Here is a 22,505-nt window from a genome sequence, read left to right as displayed (position 1 = left end):
CCCTTGCATGTACTTTTTAAAAATTTTTATTTTTATTTTTTGGACAGGTAGAGTGGACAGTGAGAGAGAGAGAGAGAGAGAGAGAAAGGTCTTCCTTTTCTGTTGGTTCACTCCCAATGGCCACTGCGGCCGGCGCCTGCGGCCAGAGCACCGCGCTGATCGGAAGCCAGGAGCCAGGTGCTTCTCCTGGTCTCCCATGCGGGTGCAGGGCCCAAACACTTGGGCCATCCTCCACTGCACTCCCGGGCCACAGCAGAGAGCTGGGCAGGAAGAGGAGCGACTGGGACTAGAACCCTGGGGTGCCGATGCCGCAGGTGGAGGATTAGCCTGTTGAGCTGCAGCGCCGGCCCTTTGCATGTACTTTTCTAAGTATGTTTTTTATTAGATTCTGATCTAGTTATGACAAGCTTTTTTTTTTTAAGGTTTATTTATATATTTGGAAGGCAGGGTGACAGAGAGATTGAAGATCTCCCATTTACTGGTTCCCTCTACAAATGGCCTTAATGTCTGGAGGTGGACCATTTTGAAGCCAGGAACCCCAGTTCCATCTGGGTCTCCAACTTAGGTGGCAGAGCCCCAAGCACTTGTGCCATCATCCTCTGGCTTCCCCAAGTACATTAGGCAGCTGGGTCAGAAGTGGGGACTGGTGCTCCAGTAAGGGGTGCTGGCATTGCAAGCAGCAACTTAGCCCACTGCATCACAGCAGTAACCCCAAAGGTTGCATTTTAACAAGCTTAAATTCATTTATTTCATTCTATGTGGTAATGCAAATCTTTGGCACTTAATGCTGCAAAAGGAAGTTTGTAATACTTCTAATTGAATACTCATATTTTAAGATTAATTTTTTGGAAAATGCTTGTTACGCTTATATTAACAAAAATATTGGCCAGTGAATTTATTTATTTATTTTTTCCTCTTTTTTTTTTTTTTATTCCCGACAGGCAGAGTGGACAGTGAGAGAGAGAGAGAGAGAGAGACAGAGAGAAAGGTCTTCCCTCGCCGTCGGTTCACCCTCCAATGGCCGCCGCGGTAGTGCGCTGCGGCCGGCGCACCGCGCTGATCCGATGGCAGGAGCCAGGTGCCCATCCTGGTCTCCCATGGGGTGCAGAGCCCAAACACCCGGGCCATCCTCCACCGCACTCCCTGGCCACAGCAGAGAGCCGGCCTGGAAGAGGGGCAACCGGGACAGGATCGGTGCCCCGACCGGGACCAGAACCCGGTGTGCCGGCGCCGCAAGGCGGAGGATTAGCCCGTTGAGCCACGGCGCCGGCCAGTGAATTTATTTTTAAAGATATATTTATCATGGGGTGGCGCAGTAGGTTAATCCTCTGCCTGCGGTGCCGGCATCCCATATGAGCCCTGGTTCTGGTCCCAGCTGCCCCTCTTTTGGTCTAGCTCTGTACTGTGGCCCGGGAAGGCACTGGAAGATGGCCCAAGTGCTTGGGCCCCTGCGCTCGCATGGGAGACCCAGAAGAAGCTCCTGGATCCTGGCTTTGGATCGGCCATTTCTGCGGGTTGGGAGTGAACCCCCCCCCCCCCCCCCGTAACTCTCACTTTCAAATAAATATTTTTTAAAAAAGAGAGAAATCTTCATCTGCTGGTTCACTCCCTGGATGGTTGCAACAGTTGGAGCTGAGCCCTGCCAAAGCCAGAACTTGGAAATGGGTGGTAGGTGCCCAAGGACTTGAGCCATCCTTTGCTGCCTTCCCAGGCATGAGCAGGAAGCAGGATCAGAAACCGAGTGATTAGGACTGGAACTGGCACTCTGATACACGGTGTGGGAATCCCAAGCAGCGGCTTTAGCTGCTGAAGCACAATGCCTTCCCTACAGTGCCTGCCACCTACAATAGTTGTTTTTTTGTTTGTTTGTTAAGATTCAGGCAGAGTTAAGAGTGAGTGAGAGAACTTACATCCCTCCGTCCGCTGGTCTATACCCTAAGTGACTGCGTAGGGCTGGGCCAGACTGGAGCCAGGAGTTTCATCTAGATCTCCCATGTAGGTGAGGGACCCAAGCACTTGGTCATCCTCTGTTGCTTTTCTAGGTGTACCAGCAAGGAGCCGGATTGCAAGTGGAGCAGCCGGGACTCAAACCAGAGACCACATGGGATGTCAGCACCTCAGGAGCAGCTTTACATGCTGTTTCACAGTGCCAGGCCCCCTACAGTAGTTTTTTTTTTTAATTTATTTTATTTATTTTTTAAAGATTTACTTGTTTATTTGCAAGTTAGTGTTGGGGCTGGCGCTGTAGCGCTGTAGCACAGTAGCGCAGTGGGTTAATGCCCTGGCCTGAAGCGCCGGCATCCCATATGAGCGCTGGTTCTTGTCCCGGCTGCTCCTCTTCCGATCCAGCTCTCTGCTATGGCCTGGGAAAGCAGTGGCCCAAGTCCTTGGACTCCTGTCCTAACGTGGGAGACCCCGAAGAAGCTCCTGGCTTCGGATCGGCGCAGCTCCGGCCATTGCAGCCATCTGGGGAGTGAACCAGCGGATGGGAGACCTCTCTCTCTGGCTTTATCTCTCTGTAACTCTGTCTTCCAAATAAAAGTAAATCTTTAAAAAAAAAATTAGTGTTATAGAGAGGCAGAGGCAGAGAGAAGTCTTCCATCTGCTGGTTCACTCCCCAAATGGCCTCAGTGTTCGGAGCTGTGACGACCTGGAGTCAGGAGCTGCTTTTGGGTCTCCCATGGGGGTGGACAGCCCAAGGACTTGGGCCATCTTCTGCTTTCCCAGGCCATGGCAGAGAGCTGGTTAGGAAGTGGAGCAGCAGGGATTAGAACTGGCACCCATATGGAATGCCAGTACCTCAGGTGGTGGCTTTACCGGCTAAGACACAGTGCTGGCCTCTTAAAATAGTTGTACAGAGAGAGGAGGAGAGGCAGAGAAGAGCTGCGTTGATCAGGAGCCAGGAGCTTTTTCCGGGTTTCCCATGTGGGTACAGGGGCCCAAGGACTTGGGGCATCTTCTGCTGCTTTCCCAGGCCATAGCAGAGAGCTGGATCGGAAGTAGAGCAGTTGGGACTTGAACCAGTGCCCATATGGGATGCCGGCACTGCATGTGGTGGCTTAACCTGCTATACCACAGTGCTGGCCCCACAGCAGCTTTCAAAATGTACGTTTTACTGGTAAATTTGCAAAAATGTAGCAAAGCAAATAAGTTGATCATTGGAAAACATTGAGAAGTTGTAATTAGAGCTGTAAACTTAATCTGAAACTGAGATTTGAAGAAATTGCAAGCCTTCAGAGTGTAGAGTGCAGATTTAAGAAATGTGTTTCTGGTGCCTGCATTGTGGCACAGAGGGTTAAGGGGGTGTTGTTGGTTTGCATCTCCATTGCTCCACTTTTTTTAAAAAAAGATATTTATTATGTATTTGAATGTCAGCTACAGAGAGGGACAGACATATCTTTCACCCACTGGTTCACTCCCAAGATGGCCACAGTGGCCCAGGCTGAAGCCAGGAACCAGGAACTCAATCTTCATTTCCCACATGAGTGCAAGGACCTAAACATTTGTACCATCATTTGTGCCATTTGGGTGGTGAACCAGCGGATCAAAGATCCCCTTTCCCCCTCTCAGTCTGTCTCTGCTTCTCTGTAATTCTGCCTTTCAAATAAGTAGATCTTTAAAAAGAAATCCCCAGAACTGTTTGGAGGAATTGTTACAAAACATGAAGGATGCCAATAACACCTTGGTTGGCAGTGGAAAAAATTAAGATTTCAGGGTCTTGGCTCTGGCTTCAACCCTTGTACCACTCCCTTAAAATGCCTTCAGAACTGGTGGGTTGGTTGAGGGAGGTGGTAAGGAAGAGATCCAGAATGAGATATCTGGTATGTCCTTGGGAGCTGCTGATAGTTATAATGTGCATGAAACAATTTCTTTGTCTTATTTTTTTGCATTCTAACTATATCTTCCTTTTGATCTCTACTCCATGGTTTCCATAATATATGGATTTATTGGTTACCAGTTGCCACACAACCTGTTATACTCAAATTTAGCTATTTTAAAAGATTTATTTATTTGAAAGGGAGAGTTAAGAGAGGTAGAGAGAGAAGAGGGAGATCTTCTATCTGCAGATCATTCCGCAAATGACCAAAGCAGATGGGATTGAGGCAGACCAGAGCCGGGATCTTCATCCAGGTCTCCCACGTGGGTGTCAGGGGCCCAAATGCTTGATCCATCTTCCACTACTTTTCTAGGCACTGTTTTCCCCGTTAGCAGTGGGCTGTATCAGAAGTTAGCAGCCAGGACTCCAACAGATGCTCATGGAATGCTGTGTTGCAGGCAAGGGTCTAACCCGCTATGCCACAATGTCAGCCCCCAAATTTAGCTATTTAAAACTTTCTGGCCGGTGCTGTGGCTCAACAGGCTAATCCTCCACCTTGCGGCGCCGGCACCGCGGGTTCTAGTCCTGGTCGGGGCGCTGGATTCTATCCCGGTTGCCCCTCTTCCAGGCCAGTTCTCTGCTGTGGCCCCGGAAGGCAGTGGAGGATGGCCCAAGTGCTTGGGCCCTGCACCCGCATGGGAGACCAGGAGAAGCTCCTGGCTTTGGATCAGTGCGATGCGCCGGCCAAAGCACGCCGGCCGCAGCGGCCATTGGAGGGTGAACCAACGGCAAAAAGGAAGACCTTTCTCTTCTGTCTCTCTCTTTCTCACTAACCACTCTGCCTGTCAAAAAAACAAACAAAGAAACAAACAAACAAACAAAAAAAAACACACCAAACTTTCTTTTTATTATTATTTTATTTTATTATTTTTTTATTATTTCACTGGCTCTGCTTGGCTAGGTCCTGTGTCCTTACTCATTACCTCTTTTTTCTGTTAAGGTTTATTATTTATTTGAAAGGCAGAGTTACAGAAAGTGAGGGAGAGACAGATCTTTGATGTGCTGGTTCACTACCCTGATGGTTGCAAAGGCCAGGGCTGGGCCAGACCACAGCCAGAAGTTTCTTACAAGTCTTCCACGTGGATGCAGGGGCCCAAGGACTTGGACCATCTGCTGCTGCTTTCCCAGGCCATTAGCAGGGAGATGGATCAGAAGTAAAGCAGCCAAGAGGCCTGCCTCCTTAATGCAGTAGGCATGTGTCATAATCTGAAGGTCCTGAGTTCGAACCACAGAGGAGATAGCTGCTGGTCTTTTATCCCAAGTTAAGGCTCTCGGGCCAGGTTTGACAGTGCATTCCCATATCTGAGAAGTAGAGCAGCCAAGACTGGAACTAGTACCCATATGGGATGCCGGCATTGCAGGTGGTGGCTTTACCCACTTTCCCACGATGCCGACCCCTTCATTACCTCTTAAAATGCTTCAATTAAGATAATATGTATGGGGCTGGTGCTGTGGCGTAGTGAGTAAACCTGCCGCCTACAGTGCCGTCATCCTATATGGGTGTTGGTTCGAGTCCCGGCTGCTTCACTTCCAAACCAGCTCTCTGGTATGGCCTGGGAAAGCATTAGAAGATGGCTCAAGACCCTGGGCCCCTGTACCTGCGTGGGAGACCCAGAAGAAGCTCCTGGCTTTGGATTGGTACAGCTCTGGCTATTGCAGCCATATGGGGAGTGAACCAGCTGATGGAAGACCTCTTTCTCTCTGCCTCTCCTCTCTTTCTGTGTAACTCTGCCTTTCAAATAAATAAATAAATAAATAAATTTTTATTAAAAGAAGATAATATGCAGGCTACAGTCATCTATAGATTGTGGTGTGGGGAGATATTTCAGTGTCACTTACGTGGCAGTTGGTAGGCTTCAAATACTGGAGAGACTAAAGTTCATTGCCATATTCTACCTTCTCCATTCGGTTTCTCAAAACATGACAGCTTTCTTCCTTCCCAAAGCACAGGCTCTGAGGTAAACAAACAAAGCAAGACAAATCACTCTAATTTTTGTGATTTAATCTTTTTTTTTTTTTTTTAAAGATTTATTTTATTTGACAGAGTGCAGAGTTACAGAGAGACAGAGAGCGAGGTCTTCCATCTGCTGGTTCACTCCCCAGATGGCCACAATGGCTGGAGCTGAGCTGATCCGGAGCCAGGAGCTTCTTTGGGTCTCTCACACGGGTACTGGGCCATTTTCCGCTGCTTTCCCAGGCTGGACGTAGCAGAGCAGGATCAGAAGTGGAGCAGCCAGGTCTTGAACCAGCGCCCATGTGGGATGCCAGCGCTTCAGGCCAGGGTGGTAACCCGCTGCGCCACAGTGCTGTCCTGTGATTTAATCTTGAAAAATGACTTTTGTGGAAGTCTCGCTCACACTTCAGGAGAGGGGAATATGTGACAGTGTAAATCTTAGGCAGAGATCACTAGAGGCTGTTTGGGAGGCTGCTCACTAAAATGGACATTTCTCAAATATTTGTCCTTGGGTTCTTGCGGATATTGTTCCTCCTAGGTTTCATTATTCTTCAGAAGACTTGTTTGATTTCTGAGACTATTTTTCTTCCTAATTTCCTTACCTAACTTTGTCTTCATTTTGTGTGTGTTTATTTTTGTACCTTTTTTTTTTTTTTTTTTAAGATTTATTTATTTGAAAGGCAGAGTTACAGAGGTGAGACGGGGATGGGGGGAGGTGTCTTCCATCCACTCGTTCACTCTAGTTGGCCACAGCAGCCAGAGTTCTGCTAATCTGAAGCCTGGAGCTTCTTCTGGGTCTCTCACATGGGTGCAAGGGCCCAAGGATCTGGGCCATTCTCCACTGCTTTCCCAGGCCACAGCAGAGAGCTGCATCGGAAGTGGAGCAGCCATGCCTCACCCTGGAACCCATAGGGGATGCCTGTACCTCAGGCCAGGGCAGTAACACGCTGTGCCACAGTGCCGGCCCCCAACCTTGTATGCCTTTCTAAGGACAGCACTCTGGTCATCTCTTAACTCTTCTTTGAGTGAGATGAATAGCATCCACTGATTGCTTAGACAATTTTTGGAATACACAAAAACTTCACTGACCTAATTTTGTTGGAAATTAATGTTTTATTTTGACAAGTTTTTTTCTTCGTTCCTTTGACTTAACTTTTCAGGTAGTTGTGTGTTTCTAAATAACTACATGTAAGGATATATATGCAACCTAATTACTTGAACCATCACTATTAAATAACTTGCTTTTTCCTCTTTAATAGTTTTTATCTTTTAAAAATAATTTGTAGTCTTAATGATTACACAGTCCATTTTATGATTTACTTAGTGTTCTGATGGATACGTAGTATTTTCAGTTACCTTTTTTTTAATTCTCAGTGAATGATATTGTCTTATGGATTCATCTCTCTCTCTCTCTTTTTTTTTAAAGATTTATTTATTTATTTGAGAGGAAGAGTTATAGAGAGGGACAGACAGGTCTTCCAATCTGCTGGTTCATTCCTCAAATGGCCATAATGGGTGGAGCTGGGCCAATCTGAAGCCAGGAGCCGGGAGCTTCTTCCGGGTCTCCACTTGGATACGGGGCCCAAGTGCCATCTTCCACTGCTTTCCCAGGCACATTCGTTGGAAGCTGAATCTGAAGTGGAGCAGCTGGGACTCAAACTGATACCCATATGGGATGCCAACACCACAGGCAGAGGCTTAACCTACTATGCCGCAGCACTGGCCCCAGTTATACTTCGTCTTGTGTGTGTGTGTGTATTTTTATTTCTTCAAATTATTTATCAGGAGTGACAAATAAAAAAAATGTAATTGAGTCCCATCATCATCATCATCATCATGGAAATGGCTTTAAGAGAAAACTGGTCAGAAGAATATTGCTGCTTCCCATTTTCAGCCAGCACATAGTTGCTTTTGATAAGACAGACAAGAGCCTGTCAAGAATGCTCAAGATTATAATACAACATGCCTGTTTACAGGGGAACAAACCTAGGGAATAACTTATGTGAACTTCTTGATTTCATCATACAAGACAAGCACAAAAGCACCACCCATGCCTCTGAGGGCGTTGGACCATGCACCCTTGAAAAACGCTTTGCCTCCTTCATCACGAGCAATCTTCCTCCAGCAGTCAGTGTGCCTGTGTACATGATATCAGTTCCTTTACGCCCCGACTGCATCATCATGCGCCGACGAACAGTGTCAAATGGATAGGAAGTCAACCCAGCAGTGACAGACTGCGCGATCATCCAGCTGATGAAGATGTGCGTGTTCTTGGGATCTGGAAGCATTCCTTTTGCGGTGTCATAGATACCGAAGTAGGCAGCTCGGTAGATAACGCCCTGTACAGACACATTAAAGCCTTGGTACAGGCCCCTAATCCCATCAGATTTGTAGATCTTAACCAGGCAGTCACCGAGGCCTCTGAATTCCCTTTCAGCTCCAGCTTTGCCCACATCAGCTGCTAGACAGGTACGGGCAAAATCAAGAGGGTACATGAAACACAAGGATGTGGCTCAAGCAGCACCACCTGATGCCAGATTTCCTGCAAAGTAGCGCCAAAACTGGGTCCTCCTGTCCACGCCACCCAGAAAGATCTGCTTGTATTTATCTTTGAAGGCAAAGTTGAGAGCCTGGGTGGGGAAGTATCTGATGACGTTGGCCAGGTTACCACGCCAGAAGGACAGGACTCCCTGCTCCTTGGGGATACGAACCACGCAGTCTATAATGCACTTGTATTGCTTATCAGCAGTGATTTGCTTGCTGGCATGCTGCACCTGCAGCAGCAGCTTGACTCTCTCGATGGGTGCTACCATGGTCTTTGAGATGGCCGCAGCCACTCCACCTGCCAGGAAGTCCTTGGCGAAGGACACAGCGGCATCTGTCATGTTGGAAGGAAAGAGGAGCCATGCGACTGCGGGACAGGACTGGGCTGGGAACCGGCTTTGACTCCGGGACTCTCCCCAGTGGTTACACTTCTAAAAAATACATAGAAGTGGTCACTTCCTGGATGAAAATGGTGTGAAGTAAAGATGATTTCTTGGCCAGCACTGTGGCGCAGCAGGTTAACGCCCTAGCCTGAAGTGCCAGCATCCCATATGGGTGCTGATTCGAGACCCAGCTGCTCCACTTCTGATCCAGCTTTTAATATGGCCTTGGAAAGCAGTGGAAGATGGCCCAAGTGCTTGGGCACCTACACCCACATGGGAGACACGGAGGAAGCTCCTGGCTCCTGGCTTTGGACCTGCATAGCTCTGGCCGTTACGGCACGACCACTGGATGGAAGACCTCTATACCTCTGTAGCTCTCTACCTCTTTACCTCTCCTCTCTCTGTGTAACTGACTTTCAAATGGATAAATAAATCTTTTAAAATAAAATGATTCTTGAGTGTTAGCAGCAGTATGAAGATTTAGAGACCTAAAATGCTTACATTAACTCTTGGAGATAATATCAGGGATTGATATTCAAACAATTATTTAGGCTCCTACAAAATGATTTTGAAGCTGTAATACAGGATTCTGTTTTAAAATTTTACCTCTGCCCAGTGTCTTCAAATTTTTACTATTTTTGGGGCCAGCATTGTGGCATAGCAAGTTAAGCCACAATCTATAATGCTGGAAATCCTATACAGGCACCCATTTGTGTCCCAGCTGCTCCACTTCCAGTCCAGCTCTGCTAATGTGCCAGGGAAAGCAGCAGAAGATGGCCCAAGTGTTTAGACCCTGCCACCTGTGTGGGAGAGGTGAATGAAGCTCCTTGCTTTGACATGGCTGTTGCAGCCATTTGGAGAGTGAACCAGCAGATGGAACATCTGTCCATCTCTCTCTGTAATTTTGCCTTTCAAATAAAATAAAACCTTCCCCAAACCCCCCAAATTTTTCTGTTTACTTGGGGCCAATATTTGGTGCAGTAGTTACAGATACCCTTTTCTTTTTTTTTTTTTTGACAGGCAGAGTGGGCAGTGAGAGAGACAGAGAGAAAGGTCTTCCTTTGCCGTTGGTTTACCCTCCAATGGCCGCCGCGGCAGGTGTGCTGTGGCTGGCGCACCGCGCTGATCCGAAGGCAGGAGCCAGGTGCTTATCCTGGTCTCCCATGGGGTGCAGGGCCCAAGCACTTGGGCCATCCTCCACTGCACTCCTGGGCCACAGCAGAGAGCTGGCCTGGAAGAGGGGCAACCGGGACTAGAACCTGGTGTGCCAGCACCACAAGGCGGAGGATTAGCCTATTGAGCCGCGGCGCCGGCCTACAGATACCTTTCAGGACACCTGCATCTTATTGGAGTGCCTGGGTTTGAACCCCAGTCCCAGCTGTCCTCCCAGTTGTAGCTTCCTTCTGCGCTTTGGGAGGTAGCAGGTGATCACTTGGGAACTTTGTCCCTGTCCTGCATGTGGGATACCTGTATTAAGTTCCAGGCTCCTTACTTTGACCTGGCCTGTTCTGTCCCCAGCTGTTGACAGTGAACCAGCAAATGGAAGATATACCTTTTTATCTTTCTACCTTTCAGATAAAATAAAAAAAAATTAGAAATATTATTTTTTTCTAAAGATTCCTTTATTTATATGAAAGTTGGAGTTAGCAAGGGAGGGAGGGAGGAAGAGAGGGGGAGGGAAGGAGGTAGGGAGAATCTCCCCAACTGCTGGTTCACTCCCCAGATGAATGCAATGGCCAGGTCAAAGCCAGAAGCCAGGGTCTCACATGGGTGGTAGGGGCCTAAGTACTTAGGCTGGCTTGCTGCTTTTCCCAGACCATTAGCAGGGAGCTGAATCAGAAGTGGAGCAGCCGGGACACAAACCAGTGCCTATATGGATGCCAGAATGGCAGGCAGTAGCTTTACCTGCTGTGTCACAGTAGTGTCCTCAAAAAATAGTCTGCTTACTAATCACAAGTTGAATTAGCTGTCATTATTAAGTTGGGATAATAGTATTTTCCTCAGAAGTTACTGGGATTGCATAAACTAACATGTTTAGTAATTACAACAATTGTACTTAGTGTTTATTGTGCTGGCATAAATTATCCTATTATATACACAGTAATTATAACTAAGATACTAATAATTGAACCAACATTTTAGATGGATTTGTTAGAATCAATGTACCATCATTATATCTGCCGTTTATAGTTTTTTTTTTTTGACAGGTAGAGTGGACAGTGAGAGAGACAGAGACCCTCCAATGGCCGCCGCGGCTGGCCCGCTGTGGCCGGTGCACCGCGGCCGGCGCGCCGTGCTGATCCGAAGGCAGGAGCCAGGTGCTTATCTTGGTCTCCCATGGGGTGCAGGGCCCAAGAACTTGGGCCATCCTCCACTGCACTCCCTGGCCATAGCAGAGAGCTGGCCTGGAAGAGGGGCAACCGGGACTAGAACACGGTGTGCTGGCGCTGCTAGGCGGAGGATTAGCCTGTTGAGCCATGGCACCGGCCTATAGTTATTTTAAAAAAAATTTTTTTTAAAGATTATTTGAAAGGCAGAGTTAGAGAAGGAGAGACAGAGTGAAATCTTTCATCCAGTGTTATCTGCTGCTTCACTCCCTAAATGGCCACAACAATTGGGGCTGGGCCAGGCTGAAGCCAGGAGTGTCTTCCAGGTCTTCCACATGGGTGCAGGAGACCAAGGATGTGGGCCATCCTCCCACTGCTTTCCTAGGTGAATCAGCAGGGAGCTGGATCAGAAGTGGAGAAGCTGGGACTTGAACTGTGCCCATATGGGATACGGGCACTCCAGACAGCAGCTTTACCAGCTCTGCCACCATGCCAACCCCAGTAAAAAGTTTTATTTTATTTTTTTCAAAGTTAGACTAGGGCTGGTGTGACATTGTAGCTTTTTTGGATGCAACTGATACAAGATAAGAGTCCTAGTTGTTCTTGTCAGGAGCCCACCTCTTAGTCTCTGTTGCCATTATCTTGGACAGTCCATATCATTTTCGTCTGCCTGAGTATATTTTGTAGCACATGGTAAATAAGATTTCTCCATCAGCTCATCAGCAACTTCTTCATCCCGTCTCCCTCCCCTCCCCTGATTTATTTATTTGAAAGGGAGACTGACAGAAAAGGAGGTAAAGGGGGCATTAGGTGATGTGATGTGGAAAAGAAGAGTGGGGCAGGGATGTGGGGAATGGGTGTTGCAGTTATGCATGAGATAGTAATGGTGGTCCTCAAAGAGAAGGTGATTTGAGTAAAGACTTGGTGAGACAGTTAACTGTTAGTATCTGTAGGAAGAATATTTTAGGCTAAGACAACTCTTGGTACAGAGATGTAAAGGTGGGAGGGAGTATGTCTGAGAAGCAGCAGGGAGAGAGAACTGAAAAAGGGAGACAAGAGGAAGTCTGAAGAATATTAGTGGTTAGATTCAATAAAACTGGTCCTAGGCCACTGAAAGGGCTCAGTGTGTTACAGTGTTGCAGTGTATACACATTCTGCAAATTAGAGCATCAATACTGGTGCTGAAGATGCAGTCTAGAGTTAAGTGGAAGGTTTTGGACATAGGGTGACATGAGTTGTATGTGTGTGTATTTAAAGACTGATTTATTTATTTGAAAGAGTTACAGAGAGAAGGGGAGTCAGAGAGATCTTCCATTTTCTGGTTCTCTGCCCAGATGGTCACAATGGCCAGGTCTGGGCCAGGAACTTTATTGGAGTCTCCCATGTGGGTGGCAGGGGCACAAGTACTTGGGCCATCTTCAGCTGCTTTTCGCACACCATTATCAGAGATCTGCATTGGAAGTGGAACAGCCAGTACTTGAATTGGTGGCCATAGGCTGGCGTTGCAGGAAGTGGCTTTACCTGCTATTCCACAGCACTGACCCCAAGTTTTTTATATTTGAAAAGTGTTTTTCTGTTATGTTGAAAATAGACTATAGGAAGTGAGGGTAGCAGAAGAGACCATTCTGGTCTGAAGGCTAGCATAGTAATCCAGGTGTCTTTTTTTTTTTTTAAAGATTTTATTTATTTATTTGAGAGGTAGAGTTACAGACAGTGAGAGGGAAAAACAGGAAGGTCTTCCTTCCATTGGTTCACTCCCCAATGGCCACAATGTTGGAGCTGCGCCGATCCGAAGCCAGGAGCCAGGTGCTTCTTCTGGGTCTCCCACGCAGGTGCAGGGCCCAAGGACTTGGGCCATCTTCTGTTTTCCCAGGCCACAGCAGGGAGCTGGATTGGAAGAGGAGCAGCCGGTACTAGAACTGGTGCCCATTTGGGATGCCAGTGCCACAGGAGAAGGATTAATCTACTGCGCCACAGTGCTGGCCCCAATCCAGGTGTCTTTCTAAGATTACCATAGATTGAAGGGGTGAGAATTGGTTGGATTCCAATTATATAGCTAGAGCTAAGGGGAATTTCTGACAGATTGGTTATGAGGAATGTGAATAGTCCAAGATTTTGGCTGGAGTAAATTATGGGTAGATAAATCATCAACTCTGATGGGGATGGCTTTGCATGCATGTAGCATCATTTAAGTGGAATAAAATTAGAAGCTTATTTTTGAACATGCTGAGTTCAAGATGCTGAGTAGGAAATCATATGATACAAATTGGTATGCTATAGGAGAGATTTGGGGTGGTAGAACTTTGAGAGTTACTAGTATAGATGTTGCCTTTTTCTTTTAAAGATTTAATTGAAAGGCAGAATGACAAGGGAGAGATGAGATTTTCATTTACTGGTTTACTCCCCTAAATGCCTGCCACAGCTGGATCTGGGCCAGGCCAAAACCAGGAGCCCAGGGCCAGGTGACAGGAACCTAAAGTACTTGTACCATCATCTCCTTGCTTCTCTGGTGCATTAGCAGGAAGCTGATTGGAAATGAGGTCGCTGGGAGTGAAGTCTGTACTTTGATAAGGAATGCAAGCATCCTAAGCAGTGGCGTACATACCTGCTGTGCCACAGTGTCTGTCCCAAAATTTGCAAACTTTCAATTGGCACATAAAACTGGTACATATTTATGGGTAACGTGATACTCTGATACATGTGCACATTGCGTAATGTCCAGTCAAGGTAAACATGTCTATCTCTTCACATATTAAACATTTCCTTATGGTGACAAAATTGAGCATACATTTTTTTGTTGTTGAGAAATGTATAGCAAGTTATCTGTAGTCACCCTACCGTGTAGTAGAACACCCAAACTTTTTTACCGTGTTTTTACTATAACTTTGTACTTGTCAGTCTGTTCCCAGCTGTCCCATTCCCCTTCTGTCCTCAGCCTCTTGCAGCCACCATCTCGGAGATCAGTTTTTGATTGCACATGTGAGATCATGTGGTACTTGTCTTTCTGTACTTGGTTTATTTCACTTAATAATTTCCAGTTTCATCTGTGTTGCAAATGGCAAGATTTCATTCATTTTAATGGCTGAATAGTATTTCACTGTGTATTATATACCACATTTTAAAATATTTTCTTTATTCGGCCGGCGCCGTGGCTTAACAGGCTAATCCTCCGCCTTGCGGCGCCAGTACAGCGGGTTCTAGTCCCGGTTGGGGCGCCGGATTCTATCCCAGTTGCGCCTCTTCCAGGTCAGCTCTCTGCTATGGCCCGGGAGTGCAGTGGAGGATGGCCCAAGTGCTTGGGCCCTGCACCCGCATGGGAGACCAGGAGAAGCACCTGGCTCCTGGCTTCGGATCAGCGCGATGTGCCGGTCACAGCGGCCATTGGAGGGTGAACCAACGGCAAAAAGGAAGACCTTTCTCTCTGTCTCTCTCTCACTATCCACTCTGCCTGTCCAAAAAAAAAAAATTTTATTCATCAGTTGATAGACACTTAGGTTGTTTACATTAAAATAAAATGGGGGTGGGGCAGAGCTGTGGCATAGTAGGCTAAGCCTCCTCCTGTAGTGCCAGCATCCCATATGGATGCCAGTTCGTGTCCCAGCTGGTCCTCCTCTATCGATCCAGCTCTCTGCTTATGACCTGAGCAGCAGTGGAAGATGGCCCAAGTGCTTGGCCCTCTGAAACCCATGTGGGAGACCCAGAAGAAGCTCCTAGCTTTTGGCTTTGGATTGGCTCAACTCCAGCCGTTGTGGCAATGTGGGGAGTGAACCTTCAATGGAAGACCTCTCTCTCTCCCTCTCCCTCTCCCTCTCTGTAACTCTACCTCTCAATAAGCAAAAAAAAAATTTCTGAAAAAAATTATTTATTTGGAAGAGTTAGAGAGGGATAGGCATTTCCAGTGTGCATAATGGGAGGGGGAAGGAGAAGGAGACAGGGAAGGAAGGAGGAAGGAAGAGACAGCTTAGGAACTCCATTTGGAATAGCAGGGACCAAGTACTTGGGTTGTTTTTCACTGCTTTTCCTGCTATTCGGATATGGGATGCAGACTTCCCAAGCAGCATCTTATCTGCCGGACCATAATACACATCCTTGTTTCCATTTCTTGGCTATTGTGAATAGTTTGTAATAAACATGGAACTGCAAATGTTAGCACCTTCAGAGTGTCACTTACCTTTATATATAGCCAGTGGTGGGATTGCTGGATCATGTGATAGGTTGAGTTTTAGTTGAGGGTCTTTTAAGTTTTTTCTACAATGGCTGTACTAATTCACATTCCCACAAGCTGTATTCAGAGGTTCTTTTCTCTCCATATCCTTATCAGCATTTACCTTTTGTCTTGATAATAGCTAAGTGGCTATTTGTGGTTTTGGTTCACCTGTAATTTATTTGTTAAATTTTTTTTTTTTTAAAGATGTATTTGAAAGGCAGGGTTATAGGGAGGGAGGGAGGGAGGGAGATAGGTAGGTAGGTAGGTGGAAAGATAGATCTTCCCATCCCTTAGTTAAGTTCCCAAATGGCTGCAGCTGCTGGTTGTGGGCCATGCCGAAGCCAGGAGTTTTTTCTAGGTCTCCCACATGAGTGCAGGGGCCCAAGCACTTGGGCCATCCTTTGCTGCTTTCCCAGGTGTATTATCAAGGAGATGGATTGGAAATGGAGCAGCTAGGACTCCCAGCACCCATACAGGATGCTGGCACTGCAGACAGCAGCTTAATCTGCTGCGCCATAGCGCTGGCCCCTAATTTATTTTTACTGCCTTTTTCCCTTATTATTTTTACTATGATAAAGGATACTCAAATTTATTTTTCAATTTCCTTTGAGTTCTTGAGTCAGTAATATTCTAAGGGACAGTCTTTTTTTTTTTTTTTAAAGATTTATTTTTATTTATCTGAAAGGCAGAGTTACAGAGGGAAGCAGAGACAGAGAGAGGTCTTCCATCTGCTGGTTAACTCCCCAAATCGCTACAACACCCGGAGCTGAGCCGATCTGAAGTCAGGAGCCAGGAGCTTCTTCCTGGTCTCTCACGTGGGTGCAGGGGCCCAAGGACATGGGCCATCTTCTACTGCTTTCCCGGGCCATAGCAGAGAAGTGGATCAGAAGAGCAGCATCCAGGACTCGAACCAGTGCCTCTATGGGATGCTGGCACTTCAGGCTGGGGCTTTAACTCACTGCGCCACAGAGCTAGCCCCAAGGGACAGTCTTAATAGTGATTATAGATTCAAGTATAGTGCAACACAGACTTTTTTACAGTGTTAACAGTTTGAGTTCCAAAAAATGTTATACCAGCTTACACTATTGTTAACAGGTGAATAAATTCTGTTTGCCCATACAATCTTATTATGGTGTATTCTCAGACTTGGTTTTGTTAATCTAAAATATCGTATCACCATACATGAAGGAAAGTACTCTTAAGATTTTATAGCAGGCATGTTCAGTTGCCTCTACTTTTAAAAGTCATGATTAATCTTTAACTTTTTTTTTTTTTAAATTAATTTGTTTATTTGAAAGTCAGAATTACACACATAAAGAGGAGAGGCAGATGGCCGGCGCCGTGGCTCAACAGGATAATCCTCCGCCTTGCGGCGCCGGCACACCGGGTTCTAGTCCCGGTCGGGACACCGATCCTGTCCCGGTTGCCCCTCTTCCAGGCCAGCTCTCTGCTGTGGCCAGGGAGTGCAGTGGAGGATGGCCCAAGTGCTTGGGCCCTGCACCCCATGGGAGACCAGGATAAGCACCTGGCTCCTGCCTTCGGATCAGCGCGGTGCGCCGGCCGCAGCGCGCCTACCGCGGCGGCCATTGGAGGGTGAACCAACGGCAAAAGGAAGACCTTTCTCTCTGTCTCTCTCTCTCTCACTGTCCACTCTGCCTGTCAAAAAAAAAAAAAGATCTTGTGGAAATTCCAATCTAGCTTTTTGCTGTGGCCCGGGAAGGCAGTGGAGGATGGCCCAAGTGCTTGGGCCCTGCACCCGCATGGGAGACCAGGAGGAAGCACCTGGCTCCCTGGCTTCGGATTGGCGCAGTGCGCCAGCCGTAGCGGCCATTTGAGGGGTGAACCAAAGGAAAAAAAAGGAAGACCTTTCTTTTTGTCTCTCTCTCACTGTCTGACTCCACCTGTCCAAAAAAAAAAAAAAAAAAAAAATCAACCATTCAGATACCCAAAATATATCATTAGGCACAATTTTTAGACCAAACTGATAGTGAAGCAGTAACCTAAGGAGTATAATGAATAGATAGGTAGTAAATAGCTTGGAAAATGTAAGGCAGATATTCCTTTCCAGAAATCCTTTCCTTAATTAAGTGCTTTCAGAGGGTATAGTTATCATTTTGAACTCTAAAAAATGCTTCTAGTTGTCTTGCTAAAAATGAAAAGTTAACCTGTTTAACTTTGAAACTTGGCATGATTTATCTTGATTGAGATCTCTTATTTTAAAAATATTTTTAGCAGCATTTTGGATGTGAAGTCAAATGGAGGTTATTTAACTTCCTCTTTGCCTAATTTAAAATGTGATTTTTTTTTTTTAATCAGGTGCCATGTTTCATAACAGAGTAAGACTCCTGGTAAAGAAGAACTGAGGATATTGTACAGACGCCAGATACAGCCTAATTACAAAGAAAGCATTAACCTGCCTCTGAGGTGACTAAAGGGGAATAATGGTGATTTTGCGCCGGGCTCGGCCGCCTGCTTCCGCCCCAACCAGCAATGAATCTTGACTCGCTCTCGCTGGCCTTGTCTCAAATCAGCTACCTGGTGGACAATTTAACCAAGAAAAACTACCGAGCCAGCCAGCAGGAAATACAGCACGTAAGTAAACTAGTTAAAGTTACTGTTTAAGAAATGAGTGAGTATGCAATGGAAAGAAAGCTGGAAACTTATTTGGGTAGGTGTCATGAGAGTTAATTAACAAGCACTGCTGTCTCTCTAGCCCTTGGCTACCTCTAGTCTACCTTCTGCTTTTGTGGATTTGCCTGTTCTTGACATTTCATATTAGTGGAGTCACACCATATACGGTCTTTTGTATCTGCCCTCTTTCACTTAACCTAATTTTAAGAATATTTATCTTTTTTTTTTGATAGGCAGAGTGGATAGTGAGGGAGAGACAGAGAGAAAGGTCTTCCTTTTTGCCGTTGGTTCACCCTCCAATGGCCGCTGCGGCTAGCACATCTCACTGATCCAAAGCCAGGAGCCAGGTGCTTCTCCTGGTCTCCCATGCAGGTGCAGGGCCCAAGCACTTGGGCCATCCTCCACTGCCTTCCCGGGCCATAGCAGAGAGCTGGCCTGGAAGAGGGGCAACCGGGATAGAATCCGGCGCCCCAACCGGGATTAGAACCCGCTGTACTGGCGCCGCAAGGCGGAGGATTAGCCTGTTAAGCCACGGCACCGGCCTATTTATTTATCTTGAAAGAGTTGTAGAGAGGGAGAGACAGGGATCTTTCATCTGCTAGTTCACTCCGCAGGTAACTGCTGAGCCAGACCAAAGCCAGGAGCTTCATCTGTTGGCAGGAGCCCAAACACTTGAGCCATCTCCACTCCTTTTACCAGGCCATTAGTAGTAAGGAGCTGGCTTGAAAGTAGAACAGCTGGGACATGAACTGGTGCACATATGGGATGCTGGCATTGCAGGTGGTGGCTTAACCCACTATGCCACGACACTGGCCCCCACTTAACCTAATGTTTGCAAGGTTCATCCATGTTGTAGCATGTGTCAGTACTTCATTTTTATTGCCAAATAATATTCTATTATATGGACGTTACATACTTCATCTGTTTATCAATTGGTATTTAAGTTTTCTTTCCCTTTTTTTTTTAAATATTTTATTTATTTGAGAGGTGGAGCTACAGAAAGGGAGGGAGAGATGGAGAGAAAGGTCTTCCATCCACTGTTTCACTCCCCACAACGGCCAGAAATGAGCCGATCTGAAGCAAAGAGCTTCTTCTGTGTCTCCCACGTGGGTGCAGGGGCTCAAGCACTTGGGCCATCTTCCACTGCTTTCCCAGGCCATAAGCAGAAAGCTGGATCAGAAGAGGAGCAGCCGGGACATGAACCAGTGCCATATGGGATGCGAGTGCTGCAGGCAGAGGCTTAGCCTACTGTGCAAAAGTTCTGCGCCCCCCCCCCCCTTTTTTTTTTTTTAATAAAAATTGCTACTATCACAATTTGGTTACAAGGTTTTGTGTGTTTGCTTTTAATTCTGGTGGTTATTTACCTAAGAATGGTAGCTCTGTAACATTTTGAGTAACTGAGGGACTTTTGTGCACTGCATGATTTCTCATTTTCAGGAGCTGTGTTTGAATTTTAGTTTGTCCTCATCCTTATTAACACTTTCCTTTTTGTTTTTAACCATGCTAATGTATATGAAGTGGTATCTTTTTAGTCTTGATTAATTGCTAATGTGCTGAACATTTTTTCATGAGTTTGAGTATTTTTGGAGAAACACTATTTGAATCTTTGGCCCCCAATTTTTTTTCCTTTCTTAAAGATTTACTGATTTGTTTGAAAGGTAGAGATACAGTGAAAGAAGGAGAGAAACAGAGACAGAAAGAGAAAGAGAAAATGAAAGATATTTTCCATCTACTGGTTCACTCCCCAAATGGCCTCAATGGCCAGGAGCTTCTTCCAGGTCTCTCATGTGGTTGCAGGGACCCAAGGACTTGAGCTATCTTCTGTTGCTTTCCCAGGCGCATTAGCAGATAGCTGGATTGGAAAGTGGAGCAGCCAGGACTTGAACCTGCGCCCATATGGAATGCTGGCACTGCAGGTGGAGGCTTAGCCTTCTATGACAAAGTGCCAGCCCTGGCCCCAAGTCTTTTAAAATTAGTTTTTTTGCATGTAGGTTTGACTTGTGGAACATATATTCAGTGCTTATGGAAATTAAACAGTATACTTTAATATACCAGTTAGTGTTTATATCTCTTCTGCATATTTAAGTCAAGTGGATCATATATTAAGCCTAAAAAATAGATGATCTCATAGAAATTCAAAATATAATGGTTGCTAGAGACTGGGATTAGGGGGAAGGTGGGACTGGGGAAAGGTTGATTGACATACTAGGTTATAGGTAGATATGAGTAAGGAGTTCTGGGGTTCTGTTTCACAATGGTATGACTATAGATTATATAAATATACTGTTTATTTCTCTACTAAATCCTAGAACATAAGATTTCGGATATATTCATTATAAAAAGATGTTAAATGCTTGAAGAAATAAATGCATTTGTCCTGATTGGACATTATACAATGTGTACATGTAAGAAGACATCACCGAGTACCCCATAATTACGTGTAATTTGGAAGGCAGAGAGACAGAGAGAAAGACATCTTCCATCTGCTGGCTCACTCCCTGAATGGCTGCAAAAGCTATGCTAGGTCAGACCGAAGCAAGGGTGGCTACGTGGGTGGAAGGCCAAGTACATGGTCTGTCATTCTCTGCCTTTCCAGGCAGAGGGAGCAGGATTGGAAGTTGAGCCATCAGAAATCTCAAGGAACAGCACTCTCATAGGCATCACAATCAAGTTTAGCTCCCTTTCCTATGCCACAGTGCTAGCCCCTCCCATCCTTTTTCTGTGTGAATGGTGTGTGATATATACTTTTTTTTTTTAAACTTAACATATGTTGGAAATAGTTCTTATACATATATGAGGAGCTTGTCCATTCTTCATGGCAGCATAGTAAGCCATTGTTTGGATAAGGAATGCTTTAACATAATTGATAATAACATTAGGCTGGTAAAATTTTTTTTCCTCTCATTAGTGCTATTAGATCATTTCTTACATGTTTCTGCTAGTATATTTGTAGGAAATATTCCTAGAAAATGTAACCTTGAACAGCTGTTCTGTTGGATAATTTTGTTGTAATGGGTAATTTTGTTTTTTTAAGAATTACTCATTTGAAAGGCAGAGCTGAAGAGAGAGATCCTCAATCTGTTGGTTCACTCCCCAAATGACTGCAGCAGCCAGGGCTGGGCTAGGCCAAGGCCAGGAGCATGGAACTGCATCCGCTTCTCCCACATGGGTGCAGGGGCCCAAGGACTTGGGACATCTTCATTGATCTCCCAGGCAAATTAGCAGAGAACTGATGGGAAGTGAAGCAGCCGGGGTACGAACCAGTACCCATATGGGCTTTAACCTGCTGTGCCACAATGCCGGCCCTACTAATGTATAATCTTAATTTTTGGAATTATCATGTTTGTGACTTTTTTCTTTTCAAATAGTTTTGTTTTAGTGGTAGTTTGAAATATCTACAGGAATGTATGCTTATGGAGTTTATTTATTTGAAATGGCTTTGATTAATTGTACTGCATAAGTTTTTTTTTTTTTTTTTAAAGATTTGTATGAAAGGCAAAGAGACAGAGACACATCATCTATCTGCTGATTCACTCCCCAAATGACCACAGTGGCTAGGAGTGGGTTAGGCAGAAGCCAAAACTTCATCTAGGTCTCATACATGAGTGACAGGGGTCCAAGTACTTGGACCATCCTTGTGCATTAGCTAATCTGGTGCATTAGCAAAGAGCTGGATCTGAAGCAGAGCAGCCAGAACTCAAACCTGCACTCTGATAGGACATGCTAATGGTTTAATCCACTGCATCAAAACACAGGCATCTGTCTAGTTTCATTTTAGTCATAGCTAAAGTTATTTTCATTTAACTCATTCCTCTCAATTGTTTTCAAGCAGATCTCAGACATAATTTCATTTATTTCTCTAGTTTTTTTTTTTTTTTTACAAAACAGTAATTACTAAACATCAAATTCCACAAAACCACCTTGCCTTATGTTAAAAAATATTTTAGCAGTTGGCTTGAATTAATGATCCAAATAAAACTAACCTGACGTATTAGATCTTACTAAATTTCTGTAAAATCCAGTCTTCCCTCCCTATATATTTTTTATTATTTTTTTTTTTTTTACAAAGATTTTATTTGAGAGGTAAAGTTACAGACAGAGAGAGACACACAGAGAGGTCTTCCATCTGTAGTTTTACTCCTTAAATGGCTGCAATGGCCTGAGTTGGGCTGATCTGAAGCCAGGAGCTTCTTCCGGGTCTCCTATGTGGGTGCAGGGTCCCAGACTCTTGGGCTATCTTCCATTGCTTTCCCAGTCCATCGCAGAGAGCTGGATTGGAAGAGGAGCAGCCGGGACTAGCACCAACAACCGTACAGGATGCTGATGCTGCAGGCAGAGGATTAATCTGTGCCACAGCGCAGGCCCTGTCCCTCCCTATTTTTTTATGGTTACTTTATTGAAGAAATCAGATTGTTTATCCAGTCTTTCACTGATTACATCCCTAGAATGGCTTTTCATAAAATGATTTTTTTTATTTATATATTTGAAAGGCAAAGTGTGACAAAAAGAAAGATCTTTTATTGACTGCTTCACTTTTTTTTTTTTTTTTAAAGATTGATTTATTTATTTGAAAGAGTTACAG

At 45.5% G+C, this 22,505-nt stretch overlaps 1 protein-coding gene and 1 pseudogene across 7 annotated transcripts in view; one reads left to right on the top strand and one right to left on the bottom strand.

Annotated features, from left to right (window-relative positions):
• CNOT1 (CCR4-NOT transcription complex subunit 1) overlaps window positions 1–22,505 on the top strand; it is a 90,465-nt gene that overhangs the window by 1,947 nt on the left and 66,013 nt on the right. For all 7 annotated transcript variants that reach the window (XM_062175833.1, XM_062175831.1, XM_062175835.1 and 4 more), the window contains exon 2: window positions 17,609–17,884. In XM_062175833.1, coding sequence (XP_062031817.1) covers window positions 17,783–17,884 — 102 coding nt within the window. In that variant the 5' untranslated portion in view covers window positions 17,609–17,782. The remainder of the gene's footprint in view (window positions 1–17,608; window positions 17,885–22,505) is intronic.
• LOC133748145 (ADP/ATP translocase 2-like) lies at window positions 7,658–8,778 on the bottom strand (annotated as a pseudogene).

This window comes from Lepus europaeus, chromosome 19 (genome assembly GCF_033115175.1).
Source record: "Lepus europaeus isolate LE1 chromosome 19, mLepTim1.pri, whole genome shotgun sequence".
Lineage (NCBI taxonomy): Eukaryota > Metazoa > Chordata > Mammalia > Lagomorpha > Leporidae > Lepus > Lepus europaeus.
The sequence above is the reverse complement of the archived record's forward strand: the minus strand, read 5'-3'. Positions and strand labels throughout refer to the sequence as shown.